We start from the raw sequence: 13,999 nt of genomic DNA on the forward strand, positions 1-13,999 counted from the left end.
CCACATGCGGCTTAATGCCCTCTAAAAGCCTTGACTCGAATCTGCAGAGAAAGAAATGAAATAGCTCAAACATAAAATGTGGAGCAAACTCATTGATCAAAAATATTTAATTTTTAAAATTAACAATAGTATTCAAGCTATGACAAATAGTAAGCATTATAAAAAGTGGAAATATTTAAATGAAGAAATCGTTTTTACAACCAATTTAATAATAATAATATGTTCTACACACAAATTAAAACTTGACCTACTTTTTTAATTATAATCTTTATGTTTGTGATAGCTGTTTTTTCGGTGTAATAATGGGACTGGGCTTTCACAAAATCCTAGGACAAGAAGAACAAAACCTGCCTCTCAATTGAACCCTTTTTGTCTGCCTGTCAACGGAGGATGGCAAGGGCTCTTAAAACGTAGCCAAACTATAAATTGGGTAGTTATTTGGGCTTAGTTTGCTATCTCAGATAGATTTTATTAGGCCAGATCATAAACCGAACTGGCGATAGCTTCCTTTGATTGCTAGTTGATGCCTGATAATTTTTGTCTCGAGCACCAATCGCATGTTTTCTTTTGGGAATATGTGTCCAAATAGTAGCCACAAATAACAGAAATCACACACGTTACTTTAACAACTCCCCGGTGGGCTTTTTACGGTTCGAATCCTGCGAAACTTTCAGGATTTACCAACTGATGACCCAATTAATACGCTGACAACCAACATTCATTTATTGCCATTTCATGTAGGCAAAATTTTAAGGCAAAATATAATGGAAAAACTTTACACTTAATGTTTTTGGCTCATCCTTTGTCAATTCCCCGACGAGAATCCCGAAACTAATCATTATTGAAAACGTGTGGTGCCAACTTTTGTAATGCGCCCCATTGTGTCACACCCTTTTTCACTGTCACTCTCTTCATCCGAAAAAAGGAAAAATGTGAACAGAAATAAAGCAAACAACCAAAACAAAAAAAACTCAAAAGTTATAACAAAATAGCTTTGGTCAAATTGTTTTACAAGCCAATTGGGTTTGGTGTCCTTTTTTGACACTGTCATGTTGCCTTTTTGGAGTCCTGCGGTTCTCAACGCTTCGATTGGCATAGCAAAGTCCCCAAGGCGTTTGACAGAGGAAGTTTGAATGTTCCATCGCTTTCCATTTGCAAAAAGGGGTTATGCCTCTGATGAACTTTAAAATAAAGTTGCTCCTCGGAATGGTTCTTTTTCGGTTAAACATTTTGTGTTTTGTTGGATTGTTTTAAGCAGATATGGCAAAAACGTTGATTTGGTGGGCGTTTGGCTAAAATGTTCTCATCATAAAAAAAAACAATTTTAAATCAAAAGGGTTTTTTTTGACAAAACATAAAACAAGTAACAACTCTCGTAAAGAAGTTAACAAACAATTAGTTAAAAAACAATTTGGCTGTATATTTTAACAGAATAACTTATATTGCAGTACAAATGTCAATTAAAAAATATAGCCTTGCCCTGCTCGTTGTATTCCCATTCGTTTAGGTGTCCTTTGACTGGTTGCTCCTCTTCTACCCCCTGTCTCTGATGGTCCTGCTCCGCCACCATTTGCTGTTGGTCTCCGGAAGTTCCTCCACTTTCCTCCCCGGAGGATCTTCGATCTCGTACAGCTTTTTGCCTGGCCTCTGAGGCTGCACAAGCGGCCCTGTATGCGGCCTTCTTCGTATTGGTGTAGTCCAGTTGGGCAGAACGCAGCTGCTGAATTAGCATCTCCGACCGCTGGCGTGCAGTTTCTACAAGTTGCATTTTTTCGCACAACTCCTGCTGGGCACCGGAAGCAGCTGCCTCGGCATTGCCCACTACGTCCTGGGCGTTTTTCACCGAGTTCTGGAGCGTCTGCAACAGCGTTTGAGCCTGCTTCGCTGTGGCAACAGCGGCATTGAGATTTGCCTGAAATTAAAGTGTTTGAAAAGTGAATAAACAACAAAGCAAAAGGTATGTAAAGTTTTTGTTATTTGGGTATTTTAATAGTCAACAGGAACCTAATAAAATTTTTTTTGTTTTTTTCTAAATAAATAAACAACATTTTGTTTCTTTAAGGTGCATTGATACAATCTGTACAGTTGGATTTCTTAATCAGTAAAAGGAATTAACCAAAAGTATTTTTTTTTTAGAGGTGCACTGGTACAAGTGTTTAAAATAAAATAAATGTTTAAAATAAATTTCTGACTATTGAATCCAAAATTTCACATATTAATTAAAATAATATAATTATGTTTTAATTAACTAAAAACAGAAATGAATGAAAATCAAAGTTAAAAATATTTAAGTTTGGTATTAAATCTACTAAAACTTAAGAGTGGATTAGAAAACATGGGTAGATGGGAAAATGCTTTTGAAAAACTGCACCTGTGAGCCAACCAACGAGTAGCCCTCCTCCTGAACGATAATCTCCGCCTCGTGCACCTCGTCCTGCAACTGCTCGAGGATCTGCTGTTTTCCCGCCAACGCAGCCTCGGCGGCTTTGGCCGCGGCGATGGCCTTCTCGGCCAGCTGGTGCTTCACCTGGCGGGCGGCGGCCAGAGCGGCGGGAGCCTGGGTGTCTGACGCCTTTTTGGCCTCCTGGGCAGCCTTTTGGGCAATATTCGAGGCGGTCTGCTTGGAGTTGCCACGTCGCAGGCCCATATCGAGATTCTCGGATTGATCCATTTCCTGAGATCTGGACTGATGCTGCTGGCAGTTCGAGGACCTCTGGTAGCTGGCTGAATAGCTGGTCGGGATGAGGAGCAGAAGCAGGTGGTAGAGGAGGATGTGGCCCAGGATCCGTGGCGATGCAATGCGCATAATTATATAAGCCTTCAAAGTTGTTGCCAAGTTTGCCTTTTCAATTCCGGCTTGAACATTTTTACATTTCAAGTAGTTCCGCTAAGCCAACGTGCTGGGCGTTCTGTGGAATAAAATGTTTAACAAAGTTTTTTTTGTTAGAAAAACTCTGGGCAGCAGGGCCGCATAACTTTTCCGCGCAATTTAACTTAACGTTCAAGAGTTTCTCATTTTTATTTTCTTTTGTACTTTATTCACTTAGTTTTTTTTCCTACCCTAGCTTTTCCTTGACATGAAAAGTAGTCTAACAATGCATGTGGCAAAATTTTTTTGTTGGTGATGCTGTTGTTGAACAAGAATTAATTGGGTCGTCAAAGTCCTTCAGCCCCGATAAGCTTTCAGCCTTATCGAAATGGCAGCACAAAAAAAAGGAAAAGAAATCGGGAACGAAAAAGTGGTGCTGGGCAACCCAAGACGATTGCTCGGGTCATTTGTGCGTTGATCTGTTAATCCGAAAAGGGTTTTTGCCAGCTTCCCATGACGAAAGCCTCGGCTTTTCCACCCGTTTGATTGAGGGTCCGAGAAAGCTCCGCCATTAAGCGGGTAAGTTTGTTATGGCCAGAAAGGGGCCTTGGCCGCAGCCACTAGGCGTATGCATAATAAAATCAACAACTTAAAATTTAAGCACCCCCAACCCGCACACACATTTCTCTCTCAATTAGAGATAACAGATAACTTAAACAGTTTAAACTGTGTGTATATGCGGCCAGGACCACAGTCGCAATTTGAGCAGAGTGTGGGTGGGTGCCTCACCAGAGTCGTTCCCTGACGTAAAAGTCTGTATTTCGACCGGGGCACACTCGTCCTTGTTCATGGACCTCGTCACTTGCATTCGCCTTTTTGCGTATTCAAGTGCCTGAGCGGAAGAGTGTTCCATACCAATCCCCCCGCTCTTCACATACTATCCCCACCCAAAAATGACACTCTGGGTGCGGAATGTGGGCGGAAAACCGCAAAAAAAGAGTCTTCTAGATGAAATCGATGTGCATGAACATTTTGCTAGCAGAATGCCTGTCTTTTACCGTACACTGAGGAAAATAAAGTCACCAAGAATTATGTTTTAAATAAACAAAGTAAATTTAAATGATACTTAATCATAATATAAATAAACTAAAAAAAGAAACTAAACTCAAATTTATTTTGAGCTCATGTATTAAAAGTTGTAAATATGTTTTAATTTAAAACACGTAAATAACCTTATCTCATACAAATCCACTAACTTGTCTCTAAGTGTATAGAATGAATCAACCAGAACGAAGATAAAATGCTCTGTTGAAAAACGGAATGCCTAGTTTTAGTGAGGAACTTTATGGAATATGATGCGAACGGTGCTGGAGAAATGAATGAAAACAAACTCATTTGTTTTCTGAACGTCTGGTCTTCGGGAAAAAAACGCATAGATCAAACTCAAAGAAAACTCTTGGATCCAATGTGATTTCTTTCTTATTTCTTATTTCTGATTTGCTTGCCACTCAAATATCCTGCCCCGATATTGCAGTGCCCCCTAGACCATCCGATTGCCCATCGAAGGGAGGTCTTGCCCACAAATTCAATTTCCTCTGCAGCCAGTCGTCCATCGAACATGTCCTGTGAATTCTGCCAACTGAAAACCAAAACGTCTATGTGGTGAGGTGGCGAAGTGCCGATGTCGTTCTGGTGTTTGCACCGCATATAGACACATATATTTGCCAGCTCTCGAGTATATATATAATATTTATGCCACTGTAAGTGCTTATTGATGTCAGATCTGAAATTGGAATCTGCTTGGGCTTTTGTTCTTAGTCCATGCGGATGCACATTGCAGTTAAGGTCTCGTTTCGGTTCCCGTTGTTTTGTGTACTCTCAATTAAGAAAGTTGGCATTTTGACATGACTGAGCTGAAACCGAAACTTGTACCCCGAAAAATTGTAAATTCATATATGCCAGTGGTGCCGAATACACACGAAATTTTTATAAAAACAGACACAAGGCTCTGTCCCAAGTGGTTTCGAGCAGGAGAACGAAGTGGGGCCCGTTGAGGCCACAGTAAAATTTAATTTTAATGCATAAGCAAATTGAATTTAAGCAACAGGAAAATTGTACGTCTGGCCACAAAGGTGCCGCATGTGGAAGCAAAAACCATTTCCCAGGGAGCAATGTAGGCGGACTAAAACCCCGCAGAGTGGTTTCATGCTGAAAGTTTTCACCTGACGGCAGGGCAGAAAGAGAGTAAAATTCCATAGCCCAACCACATTTACGGAAATGGGACATTTTCATCAAAAATTAGGACACCCTTGAAATATTTTTGGTCTACAAATTATGAGGAGATTAACTGGTATACCGGAACATTATTTGAAAGTATTTAAGGTTTTCTGAAAATGTTTTGTAAATACGCCACTTTAAATTGCTATTTAGTTTAGGAAGGGGTAAACGCTTTATGGTAAAAGTAAAAGTTTTTTTTTGCAGTGACCCCATATATTGTTTTATTTTTGTAAGCTCAAAAAAACCAGCATACTACTTCTGGGATATCATCCAAACGAATTCCTCGTAATTTATCTTGCCATCGCCATCGAAATCGGCCTCTCTGATCATTTCATCAATTTCCTCATCGGTGATCTTTTCACCCAGGTTAATCATCACGAATCGCAGTTCGGCTGGAGAAATAAAGCCATCTCCATCGCGATCGAAGATCTTGAAGGCCTCGCGCATCTCCTCCTCGGTGTCGGTTTCGCGCATTTGCTTTGCCATAATGGCACAGAACTCATTGAAGTCCAGTTGCCCATTGCTGTTGCTGTCGGCATCGGCTATCAGATCCTGCAGCTCGGCCTCCGTGGGATTCTGACCCAGGGTGCGCATCACGGTGCCCAACTCACGGGTGGCGATCTTCCCGGTTGCATCCTTATCGAACTGGGCGAAGGCGTCTTTGAACTCGGCAATCTGTTCCTCCGTTAGCTCGGACATTTTATCAGGTTTTTTAGAATAACATATGTTATGTCTATATGCTTTCAAGGAGAATTTACGAGCGAGAAGGTGCCAAAATGGTTTTGAAACTGAAAAGTCTGGGTTCCAACTCCCATAGCCTGCTTAGCCTCTCATGTGGTGGACATCGTGTTGACAAATCGCACATAGTCAATGTTGCCCTCATTATCGGAATCAGCATCACGGATGATCTCCTCCACCTCATCATCCGTCATTTGCTCCCCCATATTCTTCATAATGTGACGGAATTCCGATTCGGATATAAACCCGGTTCCATTCTTGTCGAAAACTCTGAAGGCGGCGATAATCTCGTCCTCGGTGGTCATGTTCTCGTACTTCTGGGACATGATATACAGAAAATCGCTCAGATACAGTTCACCAGATCCATCAGCATCTATTTCGGTATATAAGTCCTGCAGCTCCGCATCACTGGGATGGTAGGCCACAGTTCGCATCAGGTCTCCTAACTGCTTTATGGGAATGACCTTGAGGTCTTGTTCGTCGAACAGGGAAAAAGCCATCTCTAGGTCCTTGACCTGGTCTTCGCTCAAATTATTGGTGCGAATGATACGCTCCTCAGGCGGCGGAGTAAGAAAGTCAAAGTCCATGGCCAAAAATGAGGATGGGGCTGGGAAATTTTGGGGGTCACTGAACAGTCACTACAATTTTTCAACTAATTAAAATTTTATGATTTTATTTTGAAGTTTAAAGTAAAGTTAATATAATTTTTCGATAAGCGTTGGATTTTAATCCTCTATCCTGGGACCATCATATCGCTAGGTTAAATCAGGTAAATGTTAAACCAAGGAATAGTTTTTGCCGGCACCCAGTACAATTCAAAGTTTCTCCTTAATTCTGAAATTCATATGTGGTTTTATATATTAGAGAAATCATCCAATTAAAAATACTTACTCAAATTTATGTCTCCATCATCATAGTCACAAAGCGAACGTAGTCAATTTTCATCTCCGTATTGGAGTCTGCATCACGGATCATTTCCTCAATTTCATCTTCTTCCATATTTTCACCCAGATCAGTCATTATCTGACGGAACTCAGATTCGGGTATGAAACCAGATCCATCCTTGTCGAAGACCCTGAATGCCAGGATCACTTCATCTTCGGGCGTCGAATTCTCATACCGCTTGGACATGATGTATAGGAAATCGCTTAGATACAGTTCGCCTGATCCATCTGTATCGATTTCGGTGATGTAATCCTGCAGCTCATTTTCCGACGGAGTGTGGGCCACGGCTCGCAGGCAATCCCTTAGTAATTTTATGGGAATGACCTTGGCATTCTCGTCATCGAAAAGGGCAAAAGCCGCCTCACAATCCTTCAATTGCTCGTCGTCCAGAGTATGCGTGTGAATGGTACGCACTTCCGGTGGCGGCGAACTAAAGTCAAAGTCATCCATGGCGAAATAATAATATTTGAAAAGCTATCAATTTTAGAAACAAAATTATTTCTTAAAATTTATTTGGCAAAAAATTTAATCTTGATAAAATTTCGTTTTTTTGTTGGAACAGACTCGTTCACAACGAGTTTATTTTTGAAACTAAAAGCAATGATACCTGTATAAATAAAACTTGATTAGCAGGAAAGAAAACAGAAACTTATTTTTTGTATTTCCAGAGTTTCCATTATCATAAATATAGTATTGCTATTTAAATATAAATTTAAAGCATTCCTAAAATCAAATATATATATAAATTATTTATAATAATGACGATCAGCATCGTTGGCTTACAGAAAACGATTTTGATAATCATAAAATGAGCTGGAGTCGAATAAAACCAGCATTAGCTCGAGACATAGGCTTTATTTTTTAAAATTAAACTCAATATTCATTTTTATTATATATATCTATTTTGTATAATTTCGTTCTCCAATAAAATCAGGTGCACTATCAATAGACAGTTTATCAAAGATATGTTTTAAAGTAACGATCAAAGTTTAGGTGGGTAGGCAAAAGTCTTCTTGATCATGGTTAGGAACTCAGTGAAACTTATACGCCCATCTCCAGTCGAATCACCGGTCCTGAGCATTTGCCTAACGACCTTTTTATCGCTCTTGAATTTCGTGTTTTCTAGCAACTGGAGCAGATCGTTTTGGGTGATGAAACCGTCGCCGTCTCTATCGAACATCTTGAATACCTCGCACATCTCGCGCTCCTCCTCGTTTTCAAAACGCGCCATTACAAGACAAAACTCCTTGAAGTCGATCTCGCCATTACCGTCCAAATCGGAGGCTTTGAAAATTTCCTCGAGTTCCTTTTCCGAGGGATTCTCACCGAGAGATCGGATCATGGTGCCAAGTTCCCTTATGGTTATCAGGCCACGCTCGTTTCTATTGAGCTGCTTAAAGCTGAGCTTATATTCCGCCAACCTTTGCTCATCCATTGAGCAGAAAATGTCTACCTGATCATCAGTTAGTTGATCCATGATTGTGAAAAAGACTTTAAGGATGATCCTGAAATTTAGTTACGTTTTTAATTTGATTATGTGCCAAATGAATGTTTTGAAATCTTTTTTTTAAAAAGGTTTTTGGGCAAATAAAAGCTTGTAACTAAATTGTTTTTACTTTGGCAGTAAAGTCAAAATGTATAAAAGTTGATTTAAAAAATAATAAGCAAGTTTTTAGTTTGATTTTGTATTCATTTCAAAAATAATTGTAATTAATTTTACCAGCTTTGAATTTACTAGAATGTATTGTTTTAAAATTAAAATAACAATAAATAACCTAAAGAAAAACAAATGTTTATAAAACCATTTTATTTAACAAGGTTATTTCTTAATAAACGTTTTTTATGGTGTACGTTAATTGTTAAATCGCCCCAATGACATGGTTGTTAAATTCTTTAACTGGGAGCACCATTTTGTGACGGAAAAACCACATCCCCGTAATATAGTTACACCCCGATAAATATAAAAGGATTTAACAATTAAATTTGCAACAATTTCCCGAATAATGTTTTTAAAGATTTTGGCTTCGGCTTTAGGCATTGCGGCGGTTGAAAAGGTATGGGTAATTACATTTTTAATTAAATGCGACGCAGTTTGTTTCGTTTTTATTATTATTTTTATTTGTATTTTTGTTGGTGCATTTATACAGCTGTTGAGTATTTTTTCTGGGCAGCCATTTTTTGCCATCGCCGGTCCCTTCGGGCATAAAATGTTTTTTGTTTGGTTTTGTTTTTTATTGAGCGTTACGGGCAAATAGGAAAATTATCCAATGCAAAATTTCGTGCAATTTGCATAATTTGGGTGCAGAGCGAGCGAGAAGCGAATTGCACAAAACCCATATCCTTGGCCATCCTTTCTCACACGTGCGCTCCCCAGTGAACGCAACAATGGGAACTTTTTGCTAATGAGAAGCAAATCCTGGCCACGAAGGACACGAAGGATTCAGGATTGGGGCCAAAGTTGAGCCACACAACAAGGCATTGTCAAGAATTTCTCAGCATAGATTAGAGTGGAATTTTCGGACCAGAGATGCTGGGATATACATGTAGCTGTGTTGAAAACAATGGTTCCAAATGTTATACAAGTAAAATTTGTTTCATGAAGGGATTCAAGTACTTACTTAATATACTTAATATATTCTTTTGTTATATTTCGTCCAGTTCGTTTTCCAAACAAAAGTATGTAAATATTAAATATCACAACACATTACATTGTGTTAATATGAATAAGCTAACATATCGCTCTTTGGATTTACCTAGCATTTTCAAACAGAGCTATCCTTTTGACCACTAGTGTATAAGCTTATACGATTGTCTGGTAAATGCAGCTCGGAATATGTTTGTTGTTTGACTTTAATCAGGCATAAACAGGACCAAAGGGCAACAACCGAGCCGCAATCGAAATGGCAACAATACTTTGGGGTATTTGGATAATTTCCATTTCTAAAGGGAAGTAGGACACACAATCAAAGGATTTCCATGTGCGAAGCTCTTGATGTCTAAGTTGGAGCAGCGACTCTATATGATATTAAGCATACGCCCGAGTAAACTTCTTGTTGTAACTGTGGGGTTGTGAATGCAAATGCAGATGAAGCTCTCTAAGCATTCATGTATTGAGCTATATCAGTTACAGCATTAGATATTCAGTAGACGCTCCACTGTCCTCTATGTCTTGTGAGTAATTAATTCCTTAAGATAAACCAAAATTTGTATACATAATATGCATAGTATTTAATTCTTTCCCTGAAAGAATTAGTTGATAGTTTTAACTTAATATTATGAATAAAGCCTTTTCAAAAGCCTCTTAATACTGCTAGAGTCATACATGATGTTATAGCTACACAAAAGTGGTTTTGATCTAGCTTTTCCAATTGCCATTTCAAAAAAGCATATGTAGGTCGATGGCTACCCAATGCGTTCCTTTGAAATCCAATTGAGTGGCTATTGGCCAGGGAATGGTCAGTATCGGCAGCAGAACATCCAGCAGCCAGAAATCGTTGACCAGCAGCAAAGTAATGCCATTCAATCACGGCGGGTAACAATTCGAACCGTAGATTTGTCTCTGCCAAAGCGGTTTTAATAAGCGGATTGTTATTCGGACTCGGGTCACTCGGTATTTTCAACTAGGGAGTGCATCGCAATCAGATGCAGTTCACAGTCCACAATGAGCAAAGGCAATTGTGAGAAATGACTGCCGGCGGAGTTTTTCTATGTTTTCCGGTTTCAATCTTGTGGACTGCAGCTGTCGCTTTTCATCAATGGCCAACAGAAGGGGCAAGGAAAGTGAGGTCAAGTCCAGCTTGTTTATGCATATCGGACAGCCTCTCACCTTTGGCATTGTGCGGTCTATATATACACGCGTATATTGTGACTGGGCAAACAACGCACTTAAGCCGGACGGCAAAGAAAAAAAGTGTTGAACAAACCAGGCTCCCTTGGCTTCTTTAGATCCTATTTCCTCTTCTGTTTGCTTCTATTTCACTTTGATGGCACGTGCGTGGAGTGGTTCTGAGCCCAGGTGATTCCACTGGAGTGCAAAGGGAAATATGCAAGTCAATAACACAATGTTGCCCTCAGGTGAAGTGCCGGCTGCTGGAAGTAAAACAAGTGAATGCCAATGAGAAGGCATCTTTAAATCGAGGATTGAAAGGTGTAGATTGTCTATAGCCCATAAACTTGTGTTAGTTTAAAATTTCTTGAGGCGAATAAAACAGGGTTAGAAGTAAAAATATAAGGCCGGCAACTGAACAACATTATTTAAGTTATGAATAAGTACACGTTTTAAGAATGCTTAAAATATACATTTAAAAAGAAATTCTTTTTGTTATAAATTTTTTTTTAATTAGGAAAATTAAAGCTGTAAGAAACAGGAATCTGTAAACATTTCCACTTTCCTGTTTTGCTGCTTTCGCTCTTGTTATGCTGAAAGCATCTTTAGAGCTGCAACTAATCCGAAATCTTAAAATCCAATCTGGAATATAACTTTGTTTGCCGCCTTGTATTTTCCCCCATTTACCAAGATTTTCTTTGTTTGTTTTTGTGGCGCAAATTGCATTCTGTGGGTGTCAACAAAACGTAACTCCCTCCACCGCCCTTTTTCTCTCGGCCAGGACAGTATGAAACATGATTAAATTACTCATACGCCTCGTGTGTACGCTTGGACAACAACTTCTCTAGCGATTTTGTTATTGTTGTTGCTATGCTTGCTCTCATTTAGTTAATTAAGTTTTACAACAGCTTGCCACACGCCCACAACCCGTCCGCCCCTTTAATTAGTTTTTAATTATTTCAGAGTTGAGCGTTTTCCAAAAATTTTCCGGTGGGCTTTGGGCCTGTTTTGGACTTTGGACCAGAGTTTACTTTGAGTTTGAGTTTTATTTGTATTTTGCAAGTATTTGTACGCCCCCAACAACAAAAAAAGGAACTAGGGCTTTGTTCATTTAGCACATTATTTCTACACGCTTTGTTTTTACTGCAGTTGGTTTGTTTGTTTGCTCGTTAGTTCAGGGCTTGCTAAAGTTTTGTGCAAGCCCATTAGCCTAACAGTCCGAGCAGAAGTCGCCGTCAACCTCGGTATATTTTAGTATAATTAACTTTTGTTGCAAATTAATTCTGGCACAAACAATTTTTGTGGCCCAATTTAATATAAATACACCATTAAATATGCAAGAAAAACATAATATTTTGCTCAAAGACTTATTTATTAAGATAAAAATTAATAAAAGAACCGAAACGAAAGCAAAAAAAAATGTTTATAATCTTAAAGACTAATTTATTAATTTGACAAGAGTTATTTACCCATAAATGGTTAAACCAAATTTGTATGTAAATATTTAGGGAAACTAAAATTAAAATGTTTTTTTATGAAAACTCACTATTGCTAACTGACCCTTTTTGCCATCAATTCTTTTCTTTTTTGTTTTAAAACACTATTTACAGGCTCATTATGCGCTCAGTAAGGGCCTTGCTACATTTAATAAATTAATGGGCGTTAACTCGAATATAAAATAAAATTTGCATGTCCAGAATCACACGTTGCTTTAAAAAAAGTAATCTGGATGGAAATTGTTGATATTACTCTGTATGCACGTACCTTCTGCCTTTTTATAGTTTGGGCATCAGCATAACACTGATTGAAATGGGCCAGCAAACATTTCACTTTATCAACTTGTGCATATTCAAGCGTGTTTGTATCTGCGTGTCCGTTTCCGTGAAAATTGGCTCAAACGAAAGCCTGCTGCAGGGCGGAATACAAAGGGAATTGCGGGGGTCTCGGCCTAGAACAAATATTTACACGGCTCGGTGTGTGGCATTTGCCATAAACTACCGTAAAACAATAAAATTCGCAATAAACCAAATGGAAAGCGGCAACTGCCGGCTCATGTGATATGCATGCAAAGCAACAACGCAAACAAAAGCCACAATACAGCACAATTGAACAACAAAGCCAAACGAAACGTTTTTCATAACTTAAATTGCAAAATGCAACGGGGGGTTAAGAGCGCAGAACAAAAAACAAATGTGAAGAAATAAAAGAGTGGAACGTCAACAGAACAGTTGGGAACAAAGCCGTAAAAACAATGACTAAAGACGGAAAGGAAAACTTGACTCTGATGTCTCCTGCAACAAAAAACACAAAGCAATTCAATTTGGCTCTCTTGACTGATATGCCTTATCGCTTTTATTATTTCCAATTGAACCACCAATTCATAGCCTGCCACAGAAATTTTAGAACCAACATTATGCTTTCAGCCACAGAGTGACGAACTTCCGTTTTTGTCTCGAACTTTTTCTCCTCATCTATATGAGTATCCTTTACAAATTGATCATCTAAATCAGGAGCCAAGGTTTCATCAACCACATTCTTTAACGAGGGGCAACTGCCTTCATCCGAATCTGTATCGTCCTTCCAAAGATCGGAGGTTGCTGCATCGCAGTCAGCTAAAATAACAATTGCTTTGTGATCTAGCTATATCCGTTCAAAAAGTATTAAAGTAGTTATTGTATTAAAATTAAGACTATTTCATAACTCCAACCTTTAAGCCAGTATTTCGCATTGGAAATAAAGATGTTTTTATCATTAAAAGTAAACAAATTGTTGTTTAGCTAAATTCAAATGCTAAAAATATTTTATAAATTTAATTCGTGCCATCTTTATTTTAGCTAATAAAATGTAAAAACTTTAGGAAAAATAAAAAAACTTTCAGTAGTTTCATGCTACTCTGTTCAATATATTTTTAATAAGTACAATATATATATGTTTGATCTGTATGTAGTATTATGCTTTCTTACCGTTTGCTTGATGTTGACCTAAAAAGCCAAAACCAAAGACTATAAGAAAACTAAACAAAGCTAAACACATGACTATCTTGAATAAACTACGAGCATAAGGTATTTTGCTCTTGTACTTATAGATTTCTAATAGAAATTCGTTTCGTTTTCGGTTGAAACTGGAACAAATTGTGACATTTCCAGGTTTTCTAGTTGGAAAAAACTTGTTTCAAACTTTCTGCAAACTGCATAATCTTGTTAGCCTTCCGCCTGGCAACACTCTATTTTTAGCTGCTTATCTTGATGCTGATTTATCTGTAATACAACTTGCGTTTCAGCCACTTAAGGCCACAATCTGCCTTTTGCCACTTGCCGACTTCTCTGACCCCTTCCGGGTTACAGGTGGCTTTGTAACAAACTTAGTTCAATAAAGTTCGCCCTCGTCTGGTGCCTTGCGCTTTG

The 13,999-nt window shown here is 38.6% G+C and overlaps 6 protein-coding genes across 6 annotated transcripts; all 6 read right to left on the bottom strand.

Annotated features, from left to right (window-relative positions):
• Window positions 1-1,395: 1,395 nt before the first annotated feature.
• Window positions 1,396-2,896, bottom strand: LOC108147247. Its single transcript, XM_017273646.2, has 2 exons — window positions 2,372-2,896; window positions 1,396-1,912 (listed from the first exon to the last, which is right to left on the bottom strand). The coding sequence occupies exons 1-2, from the start codon at window positions 2,804-2,806 to the stop codon at window positions 1,457-1,459; spliced, it is 891 nt and encodes a 296-aa protein (XP_017129135.1). The 5' UTR covers window positions 2,807-2,896; the 3' UTR covers window positions 1,396-1,456.
• Window positions 2,897-5,277: 2,381 nt separating this feature from the next.
• Window positions 5,278-5,889, bottom strand: LOC108147252 (calmodulin-related protein 97A). The gene has a single exon (XM_017273649.2). The coding sequence runs from the start codon at window positions 5,783-5,785 to the stop codon at window positions 5,339-5,341; it is 447 nt and encodes a 148-aa protein (XP_017129138.1). The 5' UTR covers window positions 5,786-5,889; the 3' UTR covers window positions 5,278-5,338.
• An 8-nt stretch (window positions 5,890-5,897) lies between these two features.
• Window positions 5,898-6,440, bottom strand: LOC108147250 (calmodulin-A). Its single transcript, XM_017273648.2, has one exon. It carries the CDS (start codon window positions 6,409-6,411, stop codon window positions 5,917-5,919), a length of 495 nt encoding a protein of 164 aa, XP_017129137.1. The 5' UTR covers window positions 6,412-6,440; the 3' UTR covers window positions 5,898-5,916.
• A 40-nt stretch (window positions 6,441-6,480) lies between these two features.
• LOC108147248 (calmodulin) lies at window positions 6,481-7,342 on the bottom strand. The gene is made up of 2 exons (XM_017273647.2): window positions 6,716-7,342; window positions 6,481-6,658 (listed from the first exon to the last, which is right to left on the bottom strand). The coding sequence occupies exon 1, from the start codon at window positions 7,217-7,219 to the stop codon at window positions 6,722-6,724; it is 498 nt and encodes a 165-aa protein (XP_017129136.1). The 5' UTR covers window positions 7,220-7,342; the 3' UTR covers window positions 6,481-6,658; window positions 6,716-6,721.
• Window positions 7,343-7,636: 294 nt separating this feature from the next.
• Window positions 7,637-12,420, bottom strand: LOC108147249 (calmodulin-A-like). The gene is made up of 2 exons (XM_041709344.1): window positions 12,360-12,420; window positions 7,637-8,274 (listed from the first exon to the last, which is right to left on the bottom strand). Exon 2 carries the CDS (start codon window positions 8,244-8,246, stop codon window positions 7,752-7,754), a length of 495 nt encoding a protein of 164 aa, XP_041565278.1. The 5' UTR covers window positions 8,247-8,274; window positions 12,360-12,420; the 3' UTR covers window positions 7,637-7,751.
• Window positions 12,421-12,909: 489 nt separating this feature from the next.
• LOC108147254 lies at window positions 12,910-13,636 on the bottom strand. The gene is made up of 2 exons (XM_017273651.1): window positions 13,559-13,636; window positions 12,910-13,207 (listed from the first exon to the last, which is right to left on the bottom strand). The coding sequence occupies exons 1-2, from the start codon at window positions 13,626-13,628 to the stop codon at window positions 12,951-12,953; spliced, it is 327 nt and encodes a 108-aa protein (XP_017129140.1). The 5' UTR covers window positions 13,629-13,636; the 3' UTR covers window positions 12,910-12,950.
• Between the last annotated feature and the right edge of the window lie 363 nt (window positions 13,637-13,999).

Source organism: Drosophila elegans, unplaced genomic scaffold (assembly GCF_018152505.1).
Source record: "Drosophila elegans isolate 14027-0461.03 unplaced genomic scaffold, ASM1815250v1 contig_476, whole genome shotgun sequence".
NCBI classification, from domain to species: domain Eukaryota; kingdom Metazoa; phylum Arthropoda; class Insecta; order Diptera; family Drosophilidae; genus Drosophila; species Drosophila elegans.